Below are 25587 nucleotides of genomic sequence, written 5' to 3'. Positions count from 1 at the left end.
ATCATTGACAAAATGAAGTTAGACTTTAGACTGTTCTAGAAACTTTCAGCATTTATTTAGATTTATTCCTTCAGCATTTATTTTATTAGATTTTTTCAGGCTGTTTGAGCCTTCCCCAGGGCGGTTGTGTGTATTTATAGTTTTTTTAATTTAGTAGTTAATAAAGAGAGTTCATATTGAAATATATATTGAATTCCTAAATGTGAACATTTATTTCTTTCACGCTTATTTCCCCATTTATTCCATATATATTTCACATTAATGATATTTTCTTGAAGGGCAGGTCATTTTGTAAGCCTCTTTAATATGAAATAATTATATCTCATATGTATAAAATGATTGATGACTATGTATAAAAATGAATATAAAATAATAATGATTATCTAATATAAAATGTACTTACTTTATATTAAATGCTTTTTTACTTAGATCAGACAAGACGCATGCTCTTTCGCCCAATTTGCTTCCAGAATTTGATTTCTGATGTTGATTAACAAAAGTATTTTACGAATGAAAGTGAAGAATAACGTTAAAACTTGCAACGTAGCGAAATTATCCTATATAACAGGAGACCACTACCCCCTCAGCTCTCACCCTCTACGCTAAAGCTTGACTAGTGCGTTTCTCAGATGCTCAATTGGGTGTGTCACAACATGGCCGTTTTACTTTTAGGCCATATTGAAACAACTTGTCTATCTTATGGAATACTAATTGAATGATTCGAATTTCAGAACCGCCATGCTCATTAATTTAGATTAATAAATTCAATCCCCAAATTATTTGGTTTCTAAGTAATTAATTCCTGCTAGTCCCAATGTATCCCCATAATCTTTACTATAGATTCACTTAACGAAAGATAAATTCTAGTTGTCAAAGCTTAAATTATAAATTTTTCTTTAATGAATATGTAATTGTAATCCAACTTTCACCAATGTTAACTTTTTCATAAAGAATTGTTTTATATTTAATGATTTCAAGAATTGTTTTATATTTAATGATGTCAAAGCTTAAATTATAAATTTTTCTTTAATGAATATGTAACTTTAATCCAACTTTCACCAATGTTAACTTTTTCATAAAGAATTGTTTTATATTTAATGATGTTGAAGAATTAGGGAGGGGGGGGGGCTAATTCAGAGTAATTTGCAAATCACCCCTGTCTTGTAATTGTTGTCTAAGAATTTTGATCCATACGCTTTAGTTTATTTTTCTACCATAGAATGTTTTTTTATTCATTTTTGGCAGTTTTACGCTTTGAAACGATGGAAGACCTGATTGCAATAGTACAAAAGACGCAGTGTTTATTTGAATATTTTATTTGAATATGGTTTTGTTTCAATGTTTTGAAAATTTTGTAAACGCTCAAGACAGGGTTGCATTCTATTTTTGTGAAGGATATTATGATGCCGAAAAAAAAAACTAAAACTTAACGATTGGTATGAACATTAATTTTTATAAAAAAAGAAAAACAAACTTGATTTACTCCTAATTTTTATTTGTGCCTTTTTGCCAAGCATTGACTTTTGCCACCGAACTTACTTTGCCACCGACGTTTGCCACCAAACTTACCACTAAAACAACGTTACTTATTACAAAAATAGTAAAACAAGCTTTTGCCACCGACGTTTGTCACCAAACTTATCACCAAAATAGAAACAGAAACAGATTTGAAAATTCTTTGGGGTGGGAGGACATCATAAAGAAAGATTTAAAGGAAATAGAAACTTTCTGGGAGGGTGTAAAGAGAGAGGCTTTGAATATGGAGGAGGAGCGTACGTAGCTGTGTTGGCCTCAGGTCGCTTGGTGCTGCGGTCAGTTGTTAGTAGTATTAGTAATTTCATCATTTATTTTTTGGTCATTGAGCCGGGAGTGATCAAAATCAATGTGATATTTTACATAACTTATCTCATTTATCAATTCTAAAGTTATTCATATAACCTGATCCATTTTTTAACGTTGATTAGATATCCACTAAGAATTATTGTGCTTGTATTTGCTTATTACTGTTCGGCTGCTGCTTTTCTTTTATTTTTTTATTTAAGTTTATTCTATTTTTTAAGCTTAATGTTTTGACCGCTAATTTACTTCAAGCCTTCTTTTTTTCAGATATCCACTACATCAGGCTCTTCAATTATCTTTAATTCTTAATTTTTGAATTCTTTAATTTCAATATACAAAATACTTTAATAACTAATAGTTACAGTAAAAAAAAAAAAAAAAAAAAAAAAAAATTAAACCGTTAATATTAGCATACATTATGGTTATTTTAGCCGTAATGTACTAGCAATTATTGGGTGAATTGCACAGGTAATGAGGTTAGTTTTCACGTACTGAGGTTATTTTGAACCATTAACGTTATACTTTATGATTATTTAGTCATAATATACAAGTGTTTCATGGGTAAATTTACGGTTAATAAGATTATTCTAACGTTAGCGCAGCTTATGATTACTCTAGTAATAGTTTTCTTGCGTTTCACGGATGATTTCACGCTTAATGTGGTTAAGTTTAACGTAGTGTGGTTGTTTTTAACCATTAAAGTTAGCATAGCTTATGGCCATTTTAGCCATAGTGTACTAGCGTTTCACGGGTAAATGAACGGGTAATGAAGTTAATTGTAACGTAGTGAGGTTATTTTAGACCATTAACATGGGCATAGCTTATGGTCATTTTAGCCATAGTATACTAGCGTTTCACGGGTAAACGAACGGGTAATGAAGTTAATTGTAACATAGTGAGGTTATTTTAGACCATTATTTTAGACAAAGCTTATGGTCATTTTAGCCATAGTGTACGGAACGGGTAATGAAATTGTAACGTAGTGAGGTTGTTTTAGACCATTAACATCGGCATAGCCTATGGTCATTTTAGCCACAGTGTACTAGCGTTTCATGGGTAAATGAACGGGTAGTGAAGTTAATTGTAACGTAGTGAGGTTATTTTAGACCATTAATATCGGCATACCTTATGTTCATTTTAGCCATAGTGTACTAGCGTTTCATGGGTAAATGAACGGGTAATGAAGTTAATTGTAACGTAGTGAGGTTGTTTTAAACCATTAACATCGGCATAGCTTATGGTTATTTTAGCCATAGTGTATTCGTCTTTCATGGATGAATGCACAGGTAGTGAGGTTATTTTAAACCATTAACGTTAGCACAGCTTATGGTTAGTATAGCCATAGTTTGCTAGCGTTTTACGGGTGATTTCGCACGTGATGCTGTTAAGTTTGGCTTATTGAGCTTGTTTTCAATCATTAAAGTTAGCATAGTTTGTGGTTATTTCAGCCATAGTGTACTAGCATTTCACGGGTAGATGCACGGGTTTTGAGGATAAGTTGAATTGGAACCGGCACTGAGGTAAAAAAAAAAAAAAAAAGAAATTACTTAATTTAATGTAGTAAGAATTTTGTTATTATGTTGTCTAATTCAGAACAGTTGATAAGATAGATTTCCTCTTAGATAGCAGTATAGCTTATATGAAAATTGTCAATTTAACAATCTCTAGTATGTACTCTTCGTAAAGGGTAGAGAGCAAGGTGCCAGTTTATAAGCTACAAGCCAGCCTTTTCACAAGTAGCTTGTAAACTAGTTGAGTGTACACGCTCCGTTAGCTGCTTGTAAGAACGGTCCAGAAAACGTTGAACTGCTGCCAACTTTACACATCGCTCCCTGGTTTTGAGTGAGCTAGCTTATCAACTAGCCACGTACGCTCACATTAGATTGTCCGCAATCTTTTAGTTGCAGAGCATAGGAAAATATTAGTGGTTTTTGAGGCAGTACGTGGTACACGCCAGTTTATTGGCTATTTAGCAGGTTGGAATTCTTATGTGTACTCGAATACTAGCGTACTCGCCGGCTTGTAAAATCACAAGTCGCCCTGTGCACTTGAAGCTTAATAGTAACCTCATGTATATGACGCTTCATCTCTTGAATTTTGGTAGCATTTATGTCAAAGTGTTTCTACTTAAACTCAAAATCAAATTTGTTTAAACTCAAAATAAAGTTTTTACCTGATGATAGGCTATATTACCTTATAAAATTCGAAATCACATTTTTCAAGTCAATAAAAATGTATTGTCTGTTATGTCGAGTTGGTATTTTTTTTTTTGTTTATTTATTTTTTACTTGAGAGAACCCATTTGCAATAGAACAAGACGAAGTCGAAGAGAGACCCAAAGTGACTTACGATTTTAATTCGTACCTACTCACACATTTAAGCTGACTGTTAATACCTTAAACATAGAAGGGAGAGAACAAATTCAATTTCTTTGCGACCCCTTCTCCCTTCGAACCAGCCATGAAATTCTGAAATTGCTCTATTGTTAAAAATCACATCATGTCATCTCCCCCGAAACTTTTTTTTTCACATGGCACGTAGTGTATTAGAATTTTGGAAGTTTTTTGGATCCTTGGGGCCCTAGGTCGGTCCTAGGTTGGACCAGTTTGAAACTCACCCACCAGTCTCTGAGATGGAGAGCCCTATTGATCCTTCCCCCAACCCTTTAAAAAGAGCATATAAATAAAGCCCAAAAGGTGTCAGTCATTTTTTGATAGGCTTGGAATGAAATAGAAATATAGTAAGTGTTAGTTTTCTTATTAGAATGAAATAAACTTTTTTTTTATTATGGTGCTTAACTAAGAAGAAGGAAAAATATGGGTCAATTCATTAATTTTGAAAATGTAGGCTTAAGTTAATTAAGCCCCATTGAGCTTAACTTAATATCCATCATTTATGGTTTGGTCACAGAGCGATTAATACCTATATGACATTTCTATGACTGATTACACGCCTTAATTGCTTTCTGCAAGTAAATACGAAAGACTGAAATCCTTATTTGCTTTCCCTTTGAATTAAATCGTAATTGATGATACACCGAGACATCTTGTTTTTCTCAAGGCAGACTAATTGGGTATCAACATAATCAAGTATCTTTCCTTTAGCAACCACTCTTAAATTTACGATTATTATCTGAAGATAAAATAAAATTAATTGCAAATATCCCCAAGACAACTGATCAGAATATTTCTCAGTTTAGACTGTTTTTTGTACTAACTTTGCAGATAGTCCTTAGTTTCCAAATTACAGTTAGAAGAATATATTTTCAAAATAGTATCCGAAAATAGGGCAACCAAGGCTAATTGAAAATAAACATATCATCTCTCACAGATAAAATACCACTAATTGCGAGACAACTGAACAGAAAATATCTCTGTTTGGAGTCCCAAGACGACTGAATAGATTATTTCTCAATATAGACTTTGATAATAACGCTGTAGATAATCCTTCCTTTCGTAATTGTAGTGGGTAGAATTTATGTTAGTGGGTAGGGCAAATTCAAGTTTAATTGTAAATAAAAATCTAATCTCTCATAGGTAAACGATTTCCCTAAGACAACTGAACAGAATATTTATCAGTTTAGACTGTTTTATGCTAACCTAGCAGATAGTTCTCAGTTTCAAAATTAAAATGAGTAGAATTTATTTTCAAAATAGTATCTTAATAGAGGGGAAGTTTAAGTCTAATTGCAAATAAACATGTCATCTCTCATAGATAGTATAACCCTAATAGCAAGACAACTGGACAGAGTATCTCTTGGTTTAGACTTCTTTGTCTCCAAATTATTGTTGGCCAAAGGAAAAGCAGTCTGTCCCTGGTTTGAGCGGGAAAATGACGTAAGGAAAGATTTAAGGCAAATGGGAACTTCCTGAGTAGCTGTAAAGAGGAAGGCTTTGAATAGATTGGGGTTGAGGAAGAGCGTGCGTAGCTGTGTTGGCCTTAGGCGGCTTGCTACTTCTGTTAATTATTAGTAGTAATAGTATTAATAGTAGTATAATAGTATTAATAGTAGTAATAGTGGTTTTTGGTTTCCAAAACAAAGTGAGTAGAATTTATTTTCAATATAGTACCGTAAAGAGGGCAACTTCAAACCTAATTGCTAATAAACATTTCATTTCTTATAAATGAAAGAACACTAATGGTAAGACGACTGAACAGAATATATCGCAGTTTTGACTTGTTAGTCTCCAAAGTATTGCTGGGCAGACAGAAAATATCTCTGTTGATTTTTAAATTATCAACTTGGTGGAAGTGATGAAAGACTTGAGAGCCATGGCTAATTAGAGTTAGACAAATAGTCTTTGTGATAGGCAAAGCTGTTATAATTTTTTTAGACATGTATAAAAATGATTAATTTCACTTCTTAATTAGACTTAGACTTTGACTTGACTTTATCAAACAGTTCGTGGTAACGAACTGTAGTAAGGAGCGACCCGGCTTAATAGTAACCAAAACTCAAAAAAATGGAATTTTTATACCAATAGCTACATCAAAAGAATCGTATTTTAATGCTGATTTTAAATATATAAGTTTCATCAAGTTTAGTCTTACCCATCAAAAGTTACGAGCCTGAGAAAATTTGCTTTATTTTAGAAAATAGGAGGAAACAACCCCTAAAAGTCGTAGAATCTTAACGAAAATCACACCATCTGATTCAGCGTATCAGAGAACCCTATTGTAAAAGTTTCAAGCTCCTATCTACATGCGTGTTTATTTGATTGTTTTTTTTTGTTTTTTTTTCCCAGGGGTGAAAGTATTGACCCAGTGGTCCTAGAATCTTGCAAGAGGGCTCATTCTAACGGAAATGAAAAGTTCTAGTGCCCTTTTTAAGTGAGCAAAAAAATTGGAGAGCACCTAGGCCCCCTCCCACGCCAATTGTTTTCCCTAATTCACCGGATCAAAATTCTGAGATAGCCATTTTATTCACCGTAGTCGAAAAACCTTATAACTTCGTCTTTGGCGACGACTTACTCCCCCACCGTCCCCGTGGGAGGGGCTACAAGTTTCAAACTTTGACTAGTGCTTACATATAGTAATGGTTATTTGGAAATGTACAGACGTTTTCAGGGGGAAGTTTAGGTTGAGGGGGGGAAGGTTGAGAAGAGGGAATATGTTGGGGGAACTTTCCTTGGAGGAATTTGTCATGGGGGGAGAAAATTTTCATGAAGAGAGCGCAGGATTTCCTAGCATTGTTTAAAAAAAATGAAAAAATAAATATGAAAAAGTTTTTTCAATTGAAAGTAAGGAGAAGGATTAAAACTTAAAATGAACAGAAATTATTACGCATATGATGGGCTCACCTCCTCTTAATACCCCGATCTTTACGCTAATTTATATTTAGTAATTTCAACTATTTATTCTACGGCTTTTGTGATTCATGGGTTATTCCTAAGAAACTGGGACAAAATTTAAGCTTTAGCGTAAAGAGTGAGGTACTGACGAGGGGGCGAACCCCCTCATATACGTAATAAAAACATGAGAATACAGAAGTTCGTTACGTAAGCTAATTTATAGGTTACGTATATCTTTTATTAATAAAACATTTTTAAAAATTAAAAGTTCTAGTTGCCTTTTTAAGTAACCAAAAAGTTGGAGGGCAACTAGGCCTCCTCCCCCGCTCTTTTTTCTCAAAATGATTCGATCAAAACTGGAAAAGCCATTTAGCCAAAAAAAATAAATATGCAAATTTGAAATATGCAAATTTCGTTTAAATTATTCATCCAAGCCGAAGTAGCTCAGTTGGTAGAGTGTTGAGTTCGGTAGCGGTCCCAGGTTCGAATCCTGGCTTCGACATTAATTTTTTTCTGATGTCCCAGAGATCGAATCACGCTGCAGGAATGCACTGCAGGGCCGACGCAGAGACCATAGTAGTCAAGAAGCGTCGTTAATTCTAAAAAAAGAATAAATAAAAAAAAATTATTCATCTGCGGAGAGCCAAAATCAAAACATGTATTGATTAAAAAACTTTCAGAAATTAAATAAAAAAGACAAGTTTTTAACGGAAAGTAAGGAGCGGCATTAAAACTTAAAACGAACAGAAATTACTTCGTATATGAAAGGGGCTGCTTCCTCATCAACGCCGCGCTCTTTACGCTAGAGTTTTTTACTGTTTTAAAAAATAGAGTTAAGAGAAAGAGTCATTAGCAGCCGTGGCAGTAGCTGAAAATATCTCATGGAAGTACTGTTTCAAAGCATGGTAACTTGTAAGTGTAATTGCAAATAAAATTATCTTATAAATATAACAAAATGAATAACATATATCTCCAAGACAACTGAAAAGAATGTTTCTCAATGTTCACTGTTTTATAGTAACATTGTAGATAGTCATTCTTTTTTAAATTATAGTCGGTAGAATTTATGGTAATGGGTAGGCAGTTTCAAGTGTAATTGTCAAAATAAAAATATCATTTCTCGTACATGAAATAATTTGTCAATATCTCCAAATAATATTCCTCAATTTAGAATTGCAGATAGTTTTTAGTCTCCAAATTATAGTGAGAATTATTGAGTGGATCGGGCGATTTCATGTATAATCGTAAATGCAAGTATTATATCTCATATGCGCAATGACATTAATTGCAAATATCTCGTTAAATGTTTACTTTCGTTCCAAGTGCTCTAAAGTTCGTATTACTGCACATATCAAGATTCTGATGATCGCATATTGTTTCTTTGTCATTATTAGAGAAGCGCATTCATTTTTTAGCTTTATAGAATAAAGCTTAATATATAGAATAAATAGAATAAATAATAATAGAATAAAGCTTGCAGAATAGCGAGATTCTGATGATCGCATATTGTTTCTTTGTCATTATTAGAGAAGCGCATCCATTTTTTTTCTTTCGAAAATCCTCCTCCTACGAGACTAAAAATGCGTAAAGTGGGCTTGCTTACAGGTAACATTACCTATAGAGCGAAGCGTATTAGTCCATAGCCCCGTGTGCAGCAGGGCGAGGTCCTTATTCTATATTTATTCAACAAAGAGTGACAAAACTAAAAAAAAAACTCAAACGAGTTTTGTTTTCAGTGTTTCAGTGTTTCCACTGAAAGTAAGGAGCAACATCAAAACTTAAAATGACAGAAATTATTACGTATACCAGGGGGGGGGAGGTGCTCTTCCTCAACACCTCGCTCTTTACGCTAAATTATTTTAGTACTGTCCAAAAAATTCTTATTGTTCCAGTTAAACGAACATAGTGTTTCAGCATAAAGAGCGAGATGTTGAGGAGGAGCAACCCCCTTCATATACATAATAAGTTCCATCCGACTTTTAATATTGTTCCTTACTACACTAAGAATAGTGTAAGTTTCCAGATTTTTATTGGGGAGGGGGGCAAGGGCTCGTGGATCCTCCTTTTTTGGTCCTGTAGCAAGGAGATCTTTGGTAATCAGGTGAACATTATCTAGTTTGAAGCTATTAAGCTTAAAGGCAATTCAGCGCTGCTCAACTTTTTATTATAATGCAGGAAAATTTAACGTTTTATGAATACATTTATGTGAAGATGCAGTTGAACATTGGAGATGTTCTAAAGTACAAAAGTATTTTTCAGTTTCCTAATGTTTATTTTCTGTAAAAGAAGTGTTAAGTTAGTATGGTTAAACGATGTATAAGTTAAAATATGGTAAAGAACAAAAACACAAAAACAAAACAAACACCGGCCCATTCATGCCTTTTGAAAAAAACTACCACTATAAAGCGCAAGTTTTGGTACACCTGTTTAGGAGAGTCTAGTAAACATATCTGAGCATGTTTATAAGAGAGTGGTTTATCTACTCGATTTTCGACTTTGATCCGCTTTTGGCAGCCTTGGTTCGGAAGTTTCGCTATTCGTGCTTTAAAATATACGTTACTTATTTTCAGAATTTACAAGAAAGCGGCGAAGATGATTCCGATCATTCTGACTTGTCAGATGATGAAATACCTGATCTGTTTATTCCTGGTGATGCTAAGGATACATGCGTCCTTGAGGTGATAATTTTGTCTTGATGCTTTTCTTGTACGTTTTAAGTTTTGTCGCCAATCAGTTCAATAGACTGTGTAAACAAAAAAAAATAGTATAAAGAGCAGGAGGGCTGAGGGGGGGGGGCAGCCACCTTGATGTATGAAATAACCTGTTCGTTCTAAGTTTTAATGTCGCTCTTTGCTTTCTTTTAAAAAGTGTTTTATTAACAGTAGAAAAGGTGGCCAAGTTTGGTGATCAGATAGGAGATCTTACGGATTGATCGCTAGATTAAGTATCCCAGAATTTCCCAAGAGTATACTGTGAAGACAAAACCTGTACCTGAGTAAATAGTCTATTAAAAATTTGGTTTGACCTCAAACAAATTGCTATACAAATGAGTCTTTCACTACCCGACTAAAAAATATCTGCTGATTCCGAATTCGAAAAGTTAGCCGCTCTAGGTCGTCTTGCATACGAAATTTGAATTCATCCTGCATACAAAGATCAAAACAGGAATTTTAACATTACAAAAAGCATGTAGATATAGTTGTATAAACTGTAGTAAGTTACTAAGAGTTTTAACAAAAAATCTGATTCGTCAATTGAAACTAGAATAATTCTTCAAAATATTAACCGAATCGCTAAAGTTATTATGTAAACTGCAAAAGTGTTTATGGTGTCTGAGTGATAATTTTAATTTCTTAATTCCAACTAGAAAAATATCTCGGAATTTAAAATTGGTTTGGTTTTTCTTTCGCTTCAGTTGAATCATTACGTCTCTTTACGGGTGGAATTGTAGTCTAGAATGACGATTTGTTTAATCTGTAAGAAAAAAATACTCGAAGCGGACGGGAAAGCTGTTGTGACTGGAGTACGAGCGAGAAGTATAAACGAATCAAGTAAAAAGCAGAAACGAACTGATGGGACGGCTGGTGTGGAGGATTTTTTTTTCACAAGTCTTGCACAAATGAAAAGACCATTGACCAGCACTTGCGATTCTTAGTCAAGCAAAATGACCCCGATGAATCCCAAGCAAAATGAGTCCCCAGCAAAATGAGTCAAGCAAATGTGAATTTAAAGATGTTAAAAAGATTGTCTACTTCCTGCTGGATTTTTCACCTTTCACAAAGGAGCCATTGGATCGGACAAGATCAAATCAGAAATAGTCGTTTTCCCGATATGACCATCTGGGGGGGGGGGGGGGGGTGTTAATTCGGAAAAAATAGAAAAATTGAAGTATTTTTAACTTACGAACGGTTGATCAGATCTTAATGTAATTTGACTTTTGGAAGGATATCGTGTCTCAGAGCTGTTATTTAAAATCCCGACCGGATCTGGTGACATTAGGGGGGGGGGAGAATTTGCGAGGGGGAAACCTAAAATCTTGGAAAACACTTAGAGTGGGGGGATCGGGATGAAACTTGGTGGGAAAAATAAGAACACGTCCTAAATAGAGCATGAAGGAGCATGAATACAGTAACTGGTGAGATTGCGAGTCAGCAGGTGGACGTAGACGAAGCTATACCAGTAGGTGGGGAAGTCTAAATGAAATGACTGGAAAAGACGCAAACATATTATTTGAGCCAAATGGTGTCCTTCGGTTGGTGGACAAACCAGCGCTTGCCAATGTGATCTGGCGTGAAGTTGAAGATCTGCGACCAAAGACAGATTGCGTATTTAAAAGCTTGGATGAACCTCAGTATGTACTAGATGACGGGGCTCTTCTAGATCATTTGCCTTGTGAGAAACGCAGCACGTACGTGGATATCTGTACCAGATACGTCGACTTCGTAAAGCAAAGATATGGATGCGCTTTCATAGCGTTTGACGGGTATTTATCTGGACCATCAATGAAAGACGTGACGCATGGGAGAAGAAGAAGGTTTAAAGGCAATCCCAATATCAGCATTCAGCCGCAGATGCCTTATTTAGGCATCTGCCTAAATAAACGATGATTTCCTTAACAACGCAGAAAACAAGCAGGCAATCCTCAGCATGCTGTCCGGTTACCATTATAATACGGGATGTATAAGTCTACCAGTCGCCAGGCGATGTTCACCTGCTGATTGTGATGACTGCGGTCGAGCCGGTAGAACACCAACCCATTGTCTTAATAGGTGAAGGTACTGAATTACTAGTTCTTTCACGGACTTACTAGTTCTTTTACTGTACCATACGAAGCGAGACTGTAAACCAATATTTTTCCATTCCGAGTCAAAGTCATGGAAAACTGGAGGCCGTCTGTGGAATATATTGGCAGCTAAATTGAAACTTGGTGACACCCTTTGTGACTAAATTCTTTTCCTCCATGCCTTTCTCCGATGCGATTCGACTTCGCGAGTTTATGACATAGGAAAATCTACACCACTGAACCACGCGAAACAGAAGAAAAAATTCTTGGATTTCGCCGGACTATCCCTAGATTCAGCTTCTACAAAAAACGACATTAGAAAAATTGGAGAGAAGGCCACAGTTATCTTATCTAATGCTGCAGAAAATGAAACAAGTCTTTACCAGGTCTGCTATAGGAAATTCTTCGAAAAAGTTGGAAGTTCTTGCAAGTATTTTGAGGCAAAAACACTCCCACCAATAAGCGATGTTTGCAAGTATTATTCGCTTCGAGCATACTTCCAAGTACAGGTGTGGAAAAATGTTGAGTGGCGACTTGGTCCTTTGGAGTTTGGATTGTGCGGAAGGGAAAATTACAACCTGTGTATTCAGATGGATCACTGACACCGGCTTCCCTTCTCTCATTGTTTCACTGTATCTGCAAGACCAAGTGTTTCATGCTGCATGTTTGTGCGAAAAGCATGGCTTAAAATATACCTGGGGCTTGTGGCAATCGTAAAGGAACAAGCTGTTCTAACTACGAAACAGTTGATGCCAGAAACCTAGAAGACAATGCTAGCAAAGAAGAAGACAAAATTTTTGAAAAGCTTTGCCATTATCCAATGATTCTCTTTGGTACTGGGAATTTTGTCTGCTTTATGTAATTGATCTCTGTGTTGCATTATATCTGAGTATATTGATCTCTTGTTTGGAACTCGTGTTTCGTCTCAGCTAAGGGAAGCTCTTTAACAGAATTTTTTCTTTATTGTTACCAAATATGCGTTTCAACATCCCCTCCTCCTCCTCCTCATTCTTACTCACTTTCACAAAACTAAGGTACCAGAAATTCTGGACTTTACCTGGACCCGGTTTTGATTGTTACCAAGGCATGAAATTGCGCTGCAAATCTTTTATCTTAGGCCAAGTCTAATGTACACCTACAGGCTGAACCATGCCCCCATCTTACTCTCTCCCAAAACTTTAAGCCCCAAACAATTCTTTTGACTTTAAACAGTTAGTTTCATACTCATCAGAAAAAGAAGAGCGTAGAAATGGCATATCTAACCACATTTGCCAGTTTTTATTCAATCAGTATTTTTGCCTCAACCTCAAGCAGCAAACTTTTCGGTTTTCTAATCATCACTTTTTTTTGGTGGGTTAGTGAAAGAATCATTTGTACAGCAATTTGTTTGAGGTTGAACCCCTTTTTTCACAGTTTTCCCAGACTAAAATCAAAAGTTTTCAAATAACCTGCAATATTTTCGGAGTGGCTTTCGAAGCTTCATGTGAAACTTCCAGGAAGTCTTAGGTTGGTGATAAACGGACCTCAAATTTAGACTTAGAGGAGGGAGATGGGTTAGAAACTGCGTACCCAAGTCATCGAAAATGCATATCTGTATTCATTTGAGAATTGCTTGGGAGTTTAAGTTGAAACTTAAAGGCACTTTTGGGGTGGACAGGGCAAGGGAATCTCACATTTTTGCTGGAGTACAGGGTTAAGGGGTAAATCAAACTAGTAGTCCCGGAATATTAAGAAAGGGCTCATTCAAACGGAAATTAAAAGTTTTAGTGGCTTTTTAAGTGACCAAAAAGCTGAAGGACAACTAGACCCCCTCCCACCCCTTCTTTTCCTCAAAGTCGTCTGATCAAAATTTTGAGATTGCCCTTTTGTTTAGCATAGCTGAAAGGTCTAATAACTACGTCTTTGGAGATAACATGCCTCCCCCCACAACCCCTAGGGAAGGTGTTTGAGTTAAAAAATGTGCCCATTGTTTACGTATAGTATTCCCCTTGTCAATACCTCGTTCTTTACGCTAAAGTTCGCATTTTGTTCCAATTTTTTAAGAATGACCCCTGAATCACGAAGGTCATTTAATTAGAATAAATAGCTCCTTCGAAAATACAAAAAAAAACTTTTTTGTAAACAGCAAGGTATTGACGAGGGGCTGAACCCCATCGTGTACGTAATAATTTGCTTTTGTTTTAAGTTTTAATGTTTCTTCTCACTTTCACTTGAAAAACTTGTTTTTATTTAATTTCTGAGTGTATTTTAAACAATGCTCGGAAATCCGGTGCCCCTTTCAGGGAAAATTCTCTTCCCCCATGAAAAATCCCTCTATGGAAAGATCATCCCATGTAACCCCCTCCCCCTCAACTCCCACCAGAAAAAATACCAGCTGAAAACGTCTGTATACTTCCCAATAACCAATACTAGGCTATGTTTTGACTATTCTAAACAAAATGACTACCTCAAAATTTTGATTGCGTGACTTCGGGAAAAATGAGCGTGGGAGAGAGCCTAAATTACCCTCCATTTTTTTGGTAACTGAAAAAGGGAACTAGAGCTTTTAATTTTCATTCGAGTGAGCCCTTTTGCGAAATTCTAGGACCACTGGGTCGGTACGATCACCCATAGAAAAAAAGACAATAAAGACGCATCCGTGCTCTTTCTTCCGGCAAAGAATACAAAATTCCACATTTTTGAATATTAGAGCTTCAAAACTTCTACAGTCGTGTTCTCTGATGCGCTAAATCTGATGGTGTGCTCTAAATTAAGATTCTATGACTTTTAGGGGGTGTTTCCCCCTATTTTGAAAATTAGGCAAATTTTCTCAGGCTCGTAACTTTTGATGCGTAATTTGATGAAACTTATATATTTTAAATCAGTACAAAAATTCAATTCTTTTGAGGTATTTATTGGTATCAAAATGCCGTTTTTTAGAGTTTCAGTTACTATTGAGCCGGGTCGCTCCTTACTTACTGTTCATTACCACGAACTGTCGGTTTTTGAAGCAAGATCTTAATTCAACTGTAAGAAATTTCTCGGAGAATGTTCAAAAGATTGCATAAGAATGAAATCGGGAAAAGAGTGTAAATATATAACAGAGGAATTACTGAGCTATCTTTACTGAGCTATATGTATATATAAATATATATATATTATGTATCAGACATGTAATTTTGACAACCTGGATGTTCGTTATTTGTTTTATTTTAGTTCAATATCACAATCTGTATTTGTAAAATTTTTAACTTAATAATCCTAGCCTTTCATGAGACATTGGAGATACAACCTTCTGGAAATCGGGATACCGCTCGTGTCTTTAAGTTATACATCCCCATCAATATTCTCTGAAAGTTTCAACTTTCCCTTACCTGTTGTTGAAATATTTAAGATATGTCGTATTCACAACCTCAATACATATAGTTCCTTTGGATTTTGAATAAAATCTGTATTAGTAGTCTTTGAAAGTTTCAACTTAATTCCCTTAGCCGTCCATAAGATCACTATAGATGCACCCAGATACGGCCTTTTGACAACCTGGATGCACAGTGCAACATCTCTCTCGACATTCTCTAGAAGTTTCAATATAATACTCTTAGCATTTTTTGAGATATTACATATACGTCCTTTTGATTACCCGGATGCAGCTAGAGAGTTTTGATTTAATTCAACATCACCCTCAATATTCTCCAAATTGTTCATGTTAATAACCTTAGCAGCTCGTGAGATATTGCAGAGAAGCCCCTTTTGACAACCTGGATTTACTTGCTTCCGATTACGTGCAGCACCCTCCTCAAAATCCTCTGACAGTTTCAAGTTAATACACTTTTAGCTCTACACCCCCCTCAATATTCTCTTAAATTTTCAACTCGATAACCTTAGCCATTCCTGAAATATTGTTTGAAAATCTGGATGGAATTAGTGTCTTTGATTCATTGCAAAGCCCCCTCACTGTTCTCTTAATGTTTCACCTAAATGCCCTTAGTGGTTCCTGAGATATTACAGATACGCCCTTTTTGGGCTCATGGGTGCAGATAGACTCTTTAGATTTGGTTCAGCATCCACCTCAATATTTCCTGAAATTTTCAACTTAATAACCTTAATAACCTTAGCCATTCCTGGGAAAGTGCTGATAAGTTGTTTTGACAACCTGGATGCAGTTGAATTATTTGATTTAGTAAAACATATTCTTTCCAACAGCTAGAGTAGCACTAGTAGTAGTAGTAGTAGTTGCAGGTAGTGGAAGTTGCAGCCGTAACCAGTGGCAGTAGCAAGTAGTCAGTATTACAGTTGCGAGTACAGTTGCGAGTAGTAGTCACATTCGCAAATAGTTGCAGTCGCAAGTAGTCGTATTCTGAAGTATTCACAGTTGCAAGTAGTCACAATTGCAATTAGCCGTAGTTGCAAGTAGTCGCAGCAGAAAATAGTCGCAGTAGCAGTTGCAAGTAGCCGTTGTTGCAGCTGCGATTGCAGTTATAGTAGTTATGAAAGTTTCAGGTTAATGCTATTAAGGCATTCCTTATATATTGCAGGTATACCCTTTTGATAACCTGGATGCACACAGGGCCTTTTTATTCAGTTCAGCATTCCCAGAAGTTTCACCTAATACCCTTAGACTTTTCGGACCAACTCAGGATAAAATGCTCCCCCGTTTCCTAGTAATAAATCCTATAATTAAGCAATGGGAATTTGCATAAGTGATAACCATCACCTCTGGGGCCATGTCATCCCTGAAGGCATCTTTATTTGACCTTTTGACTATTTTGAATAAAATGGCTATCCAAAAATTTTGACAAGTGTTGAAAGGTGGCTATCTTAATAGGGCAAGGAGGACAGAGGCTGGTGGCTGGTGGTCTTCCGATCACTTTTGAACATCCTCCTCAGCGTGTCCTGAAGGTTTTAAAAGACCTCAGCAGTTCATCAGATATTAGAGATACGCCGTTTTGATCATTTCAACGCACATAGTGTTCATCAAAATTCCCTGAAGTTTCACATTAATACCCTTAGCCTTTTCGTACCTACCCAGGATCAAACATTCCCCCTTTCCTGATAATAAATCCTACATGTAAACAATATGTAAATTGTATAATTTATAACCCTCGCCTCGAAGGCAGTGGGAGGTCTTGTCATCTCCAAGGCATAGCTATTGCACCTTTTGACTATTCTGAAAAGATAGGGTAAATATCTCAATAGCTTTATCAGTATTGAGGGGGAGGAGATCTAAAACGGGGCTGGTTGCCCTCTGATCACTTTTCAACACCCTCCTCAGCATGCCCTGAAAGTTTTAACTTGATTTTCTCGGGTGCTCTTGACATGTTAGAGATACGACTTTCTGATAGTCTCGTTGCACACAGTGTCTTTTGATTCAATTAAAGCTTCCACTCAATATTCCCTGAAAATTTCACCTTCATACCCTTAGCATTTTTGGACCCACCAAGGGTCAAATGTTTCTCCCTTTCCCAATCATAAATTTTATATGTAAAAATATGCAAATTGCATAATTAACAACGCTCGCCCTGAGGGGGTCCTATCGTCTTCGGAGGCATATTTATTTGACCTTTTGAGTATTTGGGAAAAAAAAATCTATATCAAAATTTTAATCAGTATTGAGGTTTTGATCAGTGTTGAGGTGGATCTATAAAGCTCTGGTCGGGGACTGGTTGTCCTCCAATCACTTTTCAATATCTCCTCAAAATGCCATGGAAACTTCACCCAAATATCCTGAGCCTTATTGGAGACCCAAGACCAAACATTCCCTCTTATCTATAGAGAAACCCTATATGTAAACAATGGGCAACTTGTATAACTTACAGCCGTTGCTTTAGGGGCAGTGGGAGTCATTTCGTCTTTGGTAGGATAGTTGTCTACTATTTTGACAAAATGCAAAATCGCAAAGAAAAGAAGCACGAAAGTAAAATATGATGACCCCATCTCAATCAAACAGTTCGTGGTAACGAACTGTAGTAAGGATCGATCCGGCTCAATAGTAACCAAAACTCTAAAAAATGGAATTTTGATACCAATAGCTACATCAAAAGAATTGCATTTTAATGCTGATTTTAAATATATAAGTTTCATCAAGTTTAATCTTATCCATCAAAAGTTACGAGCCTGAGAAAATTTGGCTTATTTTAGAAAATAGGGGGAAACACCCCCTAAACGTCATGGAATCTTAACGAAAATCACACCATCAGATTCAACGTATCAGAGAATCCTAATGTAGAAGTTTCAATCTCCTATCTACAAAAATGTGGAATTTTGTATTTTTTGCCAGAAGGCAGATCACGGATGCGTGTTTATTTGTTTGTTCGTTTTTTTTCCCAGGGGTGTCATATCGATCCAGTGGTCCTAGAATGTTGCGAGAGGGCTCATTCTAACGAAAATGAAAAGTTCTAGTGCCCTTTTTAAGTGACCCGAAAATTGGAGGGCACCTTGGCCCCGCCCACGCTAATTATTTTCCCAAAGTCAACGGATCAAAATTCTGAGATAGCCATTTTATTCAGCGTAGTCGAAAAACCTTATAACTATGTCTTTGGGGACCACTTACTCCCCCACAGTCCCGGTGGGAGGGGCTACAAGTTACACACTTTGACTAGTGCTTACATATAGTAATGGTTACTGGGAAGTGTACAGACGTTTTCAGGGGGATTTTTGTTTGGGGGAGGGGTTGAGAAGAGGGGGATATGTTTGGGGAGCTTTCCATCGAGGAATCTGTCATGAGGAAGAAAATTTCCATGAAGGGAGCGCAGGACTTTCTAGCATTATTTAAAAAAAAAACGCAAGGAAAAAATAAATATGAAAAAGTTTTTTTTCAACTGGAAGTAAGCAGCAGCATTAAAACTTAAAACGAACAGAAATTATTACGCATATGAGGGGCTCACCTCCTCCTAATACGTCGTTCTTTACGCTAAAGTATTTCTAGTAATTTCAACTATTTATTCTACGGCTTTTGTGATTCAGGGGTCATTCTTAATGAATTGGGACAAAATTTAAGCTTTAGTGTACCCCCGCATATATGTAAACTTTTACTGTAAGTTTTTTACTGTTTTAAAAAGTAGAGTTGAGAGAAAGAGCAAAACTTTAGCGTAAAGAGTAGGACGTTGATGAGAAGCAGCCCCTTTCGTATACGAAGTAATTTCTGTTCGTTTTAAGTTTTAATGTCGCTCCTTACTTTCAGTTAAAAAAACTTGTTTTTTTTTTAATTAATTTAAAAGGTGAAAGGGTTACCCTTTCACCGTTACTGAGAAAGGGTCATAATATTTTAGTTTTTTGTTTTTTTTTAAGGTTTTTTTTTTTATGTGTTATCAGTTTATTCTGCACCGAAGACGGTCAAGCGGAGGTCTTGGCCGAAATATTTGCGTAAGTTTAAATTTTTTCACTGGCTGTTTATTGTCCTCGTTCTTCTTTTCTTTGCGATTTTTTTTGTCATGATTAGCCAGTGTGGTCTCGGAAATTATTTAAGACTATTTTGGACAATATGGTCATCTCAAAATTTCGATTTGATGCTTTGGGGAGGGTCAACTAAAAAGGGAATGGAACGGGGCTAGTCCCCCCCATCACTTTTGACTCTTAAAAAGGACACTAGAACTTTCAATTTGCAGTCAAAGTTGTAAGATCATTTTTTCTATATGAAGTGGTTCTGGATAAAAGAACGATATATTAAAGAGTTCTGACACTCTACTATTGACAACGCTGGTTGCCTCTGATCTTGATCATTATAGTGATTTAATTTTAATTATTGTTTTTTAGTTGTTGATGTTTCGACGAATTGAAACCACAGTGTTGAGAATATTGGATGTTTCAATAAAATTCAAAAGACTTTGAAGAGGGTTTAGGAAGGTGGGGGAGTTGCCCCACTCTTGTTTATAAACCTTGATTGTTTTTTTTTGTTTTGTTCGTTTTGTTTTGTTGATTTTTTTGATTGTTTTGTTGCATCATTGTTAATGTTGTGACAAATGGCAAACTCTGCTCTGAATACAATTCATTTTGAGCAATTTCTGTTTGGTAGTAATTTCTGACTGATAGTAATTTCTGTTCCTTTTAAGTTCAAATTTTTGTTGGCTTATATTTTCTCTCCTCTTAGGTCAAAGTGTCTAAAAACCTTGTCTTTCTTTGAAAAAATTCATTTTGGAAAAACTTTACTTTTAGTTAATCTATTAATAATCAGAAAAAAACTGTTTTTTTCGATGGTGAATTTTGGAGACATGTTTAAAGCTTAAAAACAACTGCATATTTTTAGCAGGCAAATCTTGCATGCGTTTTGCAGAACAAATTATTCTCCTATATCAAACAGTTCGTGGTAGCGAACTGTAGTAAGGAGCGACCCAGCTCAATAGTAACCGAAACTCTAAGAAACCGAATTTTGATACCAATAGATACATAAAAAAATCGTAATTTTATGCCGATTTTAAATATTTAAGTTTCATCAAGTTTAATCTTGAACTTGATGAAAATCAAGAGTTACGAGCCTGAGAATAGTTGCCTTATTTTAGAAATTACGGGGAAACACCCACTAAAAGTAATAGAATTTTAACGAAAATCACACCATCAGATTCAGCGTATCAGAGAACCCTACTGTAGATGTTTCAAGCTCCTATCTACAAGAATGTGGAATTTTGTGTTTTTTTTGCCAGAAGACAGATCACGGATGCGTGTTTATTCGGTTTTTTTTCTAGGGGTGATCGCATCGACTCAGTGGTCCCAGAATGTCGCGAGAGAGCTCATTCTGACGAAATTTAAAACTTTTAGTACGCTTTTTAAGTGGCTAAAAAGTTGGAGGGTACCTAGAACCCCTCCCACGCTCATTTTTCCAAAAGTCAACGGATCAAAATTTTGAGATAGCCATTGTGTTCAGCATAGTCGATAAACCTAATAGCTATGTTTTTGGGGACGACTTAATCCCTTACTGTCCCCGGGGGAGGGGCTGCAAGTTAAAAACTTTGACCATCGTTCACGTCGTTACAAAATGTGGAATTTTGTATTTTTTGCCAGAAGACAGATCACGGATGCGTGTTTATTTGTTTTTTTTTTAATTCTTTTTTCCCAGGGTCGATCGTATCGACCCAGTCGTCCTAGAATTTTGCCAGTGGGCTCATTCTGACTGGTAGTTCTAGTGCCCTTTTTAAGTGACCAAAAAAAATGTAGGGCACCTAGGCCCCCTCCCACGCATAATTTTCCCCCAAAGTCACCGGATCAAAATTTTGAGATTACCATTTTGTTTAGCTTAGTCGAAAACCTAATAAATATGTCTTTGGGGGTGACTTAGTACCCCCCCCCCAGTCTACGGGGAAGGGGCTGCAAGCTACAAACTTTGACCATTGTTTACACATAGTAGTTGTTAATTATGATGTATACATACGTTTTCAGAGGGACTTTTTCACCTTGGGGTGGGGGTGGGTCGTGAGGAGGAGGTTATGTGAAAGGATCTTTCCATGGAGGAATTTTTCCCGAGGGAAGAAAATTTCCATGAAGGGGGCGCAGGATTTTCTAACATTATTTAAAAAACAATGAGAAAATAAATATTTTTTTTTCAGCTGGAAATAATAAGCAGCATTAAAACTTAAAACGAAAATAAAATATTACGTATATAAGGGGGTTCGTCTCCTCAACAATACCTTGCTCTTTACGCTAAAGTATTTTTAGTAATTTGAACTATTTATTCTGAGGCCTTTATGATTCAGGGGTCATTTTTAAAGATTTGGGACAAAGTTCAAGCTTTAGTGTGAAGAACGAGGTATTAATGAGGGGATGAATCCCCTCATATACGTAATAAAAGTACACAAATATAGAAGTTAGTTACCTAAGTTAGTTTGTAAGGTACGTATGTTTAGTACTAACAAAAACGCTCGTATGAAAATATCTAGTTGCATTTTTGAGTAACCAGAAATTGGAGGACAGCTAGGCCTCCTCTTTTTTTTTATCAAAATCGTCCAATCAAAAGCACGAGAAAGCCATTTAGCCAAAAAAAAAAAAAAAAAAAAAAAAAAAAAAAAAAAAAAAAAAAAAAAAAAAAAAAAAAAAAAAAAAAAAAACATAAATTTTGTTTTAATTATTCATATGCGGTGAGCCAAAATCAAAACATAAATTAATTAAAAAACGTTCAAAAATTAAATTAAAAAACAAGTTTTTTACTGCAAGTAAGGAGTGACATTACAACTTAAAACGAACAGAAATTATTCTGTATATAAAAGGGTTTGAGCCCTCCTCAACGCCTCGCTCTTTACGCTAAATTTTTTATTGTTTTAAAAATTAGAGTTGTGAGAAAGAGTCAAAGTTTAGGGTAAAGAGCGGGGCATTGAGGAGGGGTCAACCCTTTTATATACGGAACAATTTCTGTTCGTTTTAAGTTTTAATACGCTCCTTACTTGCAATAAAAAAAACTTTTCTTTTTATTTAATCTACTAAGAATCCCTTAATTTGTTGATTTTCTATGCTGAATCTTGAAGGCAAATTTTAAATTTTGATAAGAATTTAATGGTAAATTTTGCACATATTTGGTATTATATGCTTTCTACGGCTACTAGTGATGCTGTATCTACTAAGAATCCCTCAATTTGTTGATTTTCTATGCTGAATTTTGAAGGCAAATTGTAAATTTTGAAAGCAGAATTTAATGGTAATTTTGCACATGTTTGGTATTATATGTTTTCTACAGCTATTAGTGATGCTGTATCTACTAAGAATCCCTCAATTTGCTCATTTTTTATGCTAAATTTGAAGGCAAATTTTAAATTTTGAAATCAGAATTTAATGGTAAATTTTGTACATGTTTGGTATTCTATGTTTTCTACAACTACTAGTGATGCTGTAACTACTAAGAATCCCTTAATTTTGTTGATTTTCTATGCTGAATTCTGAAGGCAAATTTTAAATTTTGAAAACAGAATTTAACGGTAAATTTTGCCCACGTTTTATGTTATATGTTTTCTACAGCTACTAGTGGTGCTGTATCTACAAAGAATCCCCTAATTTGTTGATTTTCTATGCTGAATTTTGTAGACACATTTTAAATTTTGAAAGCAGAATTTAACGTAAATTTTGCACACGTTTTGTATTATATGGTTTCTACAGCTACTAGTGATGCTGTATCTACTAAGAATCACTCAATTTTCTGATTTTCTATGCTAAATTTGAAGGCAAATTTTAAATTTTGAAATAAGAATTTAACGGTAAATTGTGCACATATTATATGTTTTCTACAGCTACTAGTGATGCTGTATCTACTAAGAGTCGCTTAATTTGTTGATTTTCTGTGCTGAATTTTGAAGGCAAATTTTAAATTTTGAAAGCACAATTTAACGGTAAATTTTGCACACATTTTGTATTATATGTTTTCTACAGCTACTAGTGGTGCTGTATCTACAAAGAATCCCCTAATTTGTTGATTTTCTATGCTGAATTCTGAAGGCAAATTTTAAATTTTGAAAACAGAATTTAACGGTAAATTTTGCCCACGTTTTATGTTATATGTTTTCTACAGCTACTAGTGGTGCTGTATCTACAAAGAATCCCCTAATTTGTTGATTTTCTATGCTGAATTTTGTAGACACATTTTAAATTTTGAAAGCAGAATTTAACGTAAATTTTGCTTACGTTTTGTATTATATGGTTTCTACAGCTACTAGTGATGCTGTATCTACTAAGAATCACTCAATTTTCTGATTTTCTATGCTAAATTTGAAGGCAAATTTTAAATTTTGAAATAAGAATTTAACGGTAAATTGTGCACATATTATATGTTTTCTACAGCTACTAGTGATGCTGTATCTACTAAGAGTCGCTTAATTTGTTGATTTTCTGTGCTGAATTTTGAAGGCAAATTTTAAATTTTGAAAGCACAATTTAACGGTAAATTTTGCACACATTTTGTATTATATGTTTTCTACAGCTACTAGTGGTGCTGTATCTACAAAGAATCCCCTAATTTGTTGATTTTCTATGCTGAATTCTGAAGGCAAATTTTAAATTTTGAAAACAGAATTTAACGGTAAATTTTGCCCACGTTTTATGTTATATGTTTTCTACAGCTACTAGTGGTGCTGTATCTACAAAGAATCCCCTAATTTGTTGATTTTCTATGCTGAATTTTGTAGACACATTTTAAATTTTGAAAGCAGAATTTAACGTAAATTTTGCTTACGTTTTGTATTATATGGTTTCTACAGCTACTAGTGATGCTGTATCTACTAAGAATCACTCAATTTTCTGATTTTCTATGCTAAATTTGAAGGCAAATTTTAAATTTTGAAATAAGAATTTAACGGTAAATTGTGCACATATTATATGTTTTCTACAGCTACTAGTGATGCTGTATCTACTAAGAGTCGCTTAATTTGTTGATTTTCTGTGCTGAATTTTGAAGGCAAATTTTAAATTTTGAAAGCACAATTTAACGGTAAATTTTGCACACATTTTGTATTATATGTTTTCTACAGCTACTAGTGATGCTGTATCTACTAAGAATCCCCAATTTTCTGATTTTCTATGCTGAAATTTGATGGCAGATTTTAAATTTTGAAAACAGAATTTAATGGTAAATTTTGCACATGTTTGGTGTCACGTTTTCTGCATCTACTAGTGATGCTGTATCTACTAAGAACCCCTCAATTTGCTGATTTTCCGTTCTAAATTGTGAAGGCAAATTTTAAATTTGAAAGTAGAATTTAAGGTAAATTTTGTATGTTTTTTTTTGGTATTAAATATTTTGTGTATCTACTAGTAATTTCAAAGATTTTTTAAGGGCATTCTATGAAGGTAAATTCCAAATTTTAAGGCTAGACTTGAAGGTTAGTTTATATTTTTGGAAATGAAATTTAAATGTGTTTTGGTATGCAATATTTTCTTTATGTATCGCAGTTTGCTGCGTTTCCAATGTTGAATTTTAAAACAAATTTTTGTTTCGATATTAAATATTTTTCTTGGATCTACTAGTTTATTGTTAGTTTATTGATCCTTTCATTGTAAAATATTGAATAATTTTTTTATTTTGAAGGCACGTTTTTAATTTATTTATATATATATAGATTGACGATCCTAGTGAATTGGACATCGCATCAATATTGGCGGACGGGAGGCCTCCAAGAACATTTTATTCTTGCACAACTGAGAAGCTACCTGGATTGAACTGGTCAAGACTTGAAAGTAATTATTTGTCATTCACTAGAGTATGGCAAGGTAGAGGCGCTTATTCATCACAAAAACAGTTGGACGGGTGTTTCAATACTCTACTTCAGGTAAAATACTGTGTTTGATGAATATTTTGATTAGTTTTAGTTGTTTTGCTATTTATTACTAAGTCAGTTAATTATTACCATATCATTAATCTGGGTCGATCATCTGGCCACAAAATTCCATTATCTCTAAAAAGATATATAGCATCATTAGTCGCTGGCTTCTTGGTGCCCCCACCCTGGCTGTGGTATTTTGATATAGGGCTTGTTAATCTCTTTTTTCTCTTTGTAGTAGACCTTTTCTTGGTATTGTTAATGTATTCACCAGTGTTTTGCCCAATCCTAACAACCCTCCCCCTCGATATGATTTTGGCAGCCATTGCTGGCTTCGACCTTTCAACCCTAAGATGTAACTCACTCTCAGAAATCGTATACGCCAGGTAGTGTGTTTCGTGGTACTGTGTCAGGCGTGTTGGAAATAGTTCCGTATCGATTTTTTTAAGAAAGCCATTTTCAATTCAAG

The 25587-nt window shown here is 35.1% G+C and overlaps 1 protein-coding gene across 3 annotated transcripts in view; it reads left to right on the top strand.

Annotated features, from left to right (window-relative positions):
* Positions 1-25587, top strand: part of LOC136038559 (C2 domain-containing protein 5-like) — a 289931-nt gene that overhangs the window by 98372 nt on the left and 165972 nt on the right. Inside the window, exons 14-15 of one of the 3 annotated variants that reach the window (XM_065721730.1) lie at positions 9701-9808; positions 24918-25160. The exons of the other annotated variants lie outside the window; for them this stretch is intronic. Of the exons in view, the coding sequence (XP_065577802.1) occupies positions 9701-9808; positions 24918-25145 (336 nt within the window). The 3' untranslated portion in view covers positions 25146-25160. Of the gene's footprint in view, positions 1-9700; positions 9809-24917; positions 25161-25587 lie in introns of those variants that run through there. 3 annotated transcript variants of the gene reach the window in all.

Source organism: Artemia franciscana, chromosome 18 (assembly GCF_032884065.1).
Source record: "Artemia franciscana chromosome 18, ASM3288406v1, whole genome shotgun sequence".
Classification (NCBI taxonomy): domain Eukaryota; kingdom Metazoa; phylum Arthropoda; class Branchiopoda; order Anostraca; family Artemiidae; genus Artemia; species Artemia franciscana.
The sequence above is the reverse complement of the archived record's forward strand: the minus strand, read 5'-3'. Positions and strand labels throughout refer to the sequence as shown.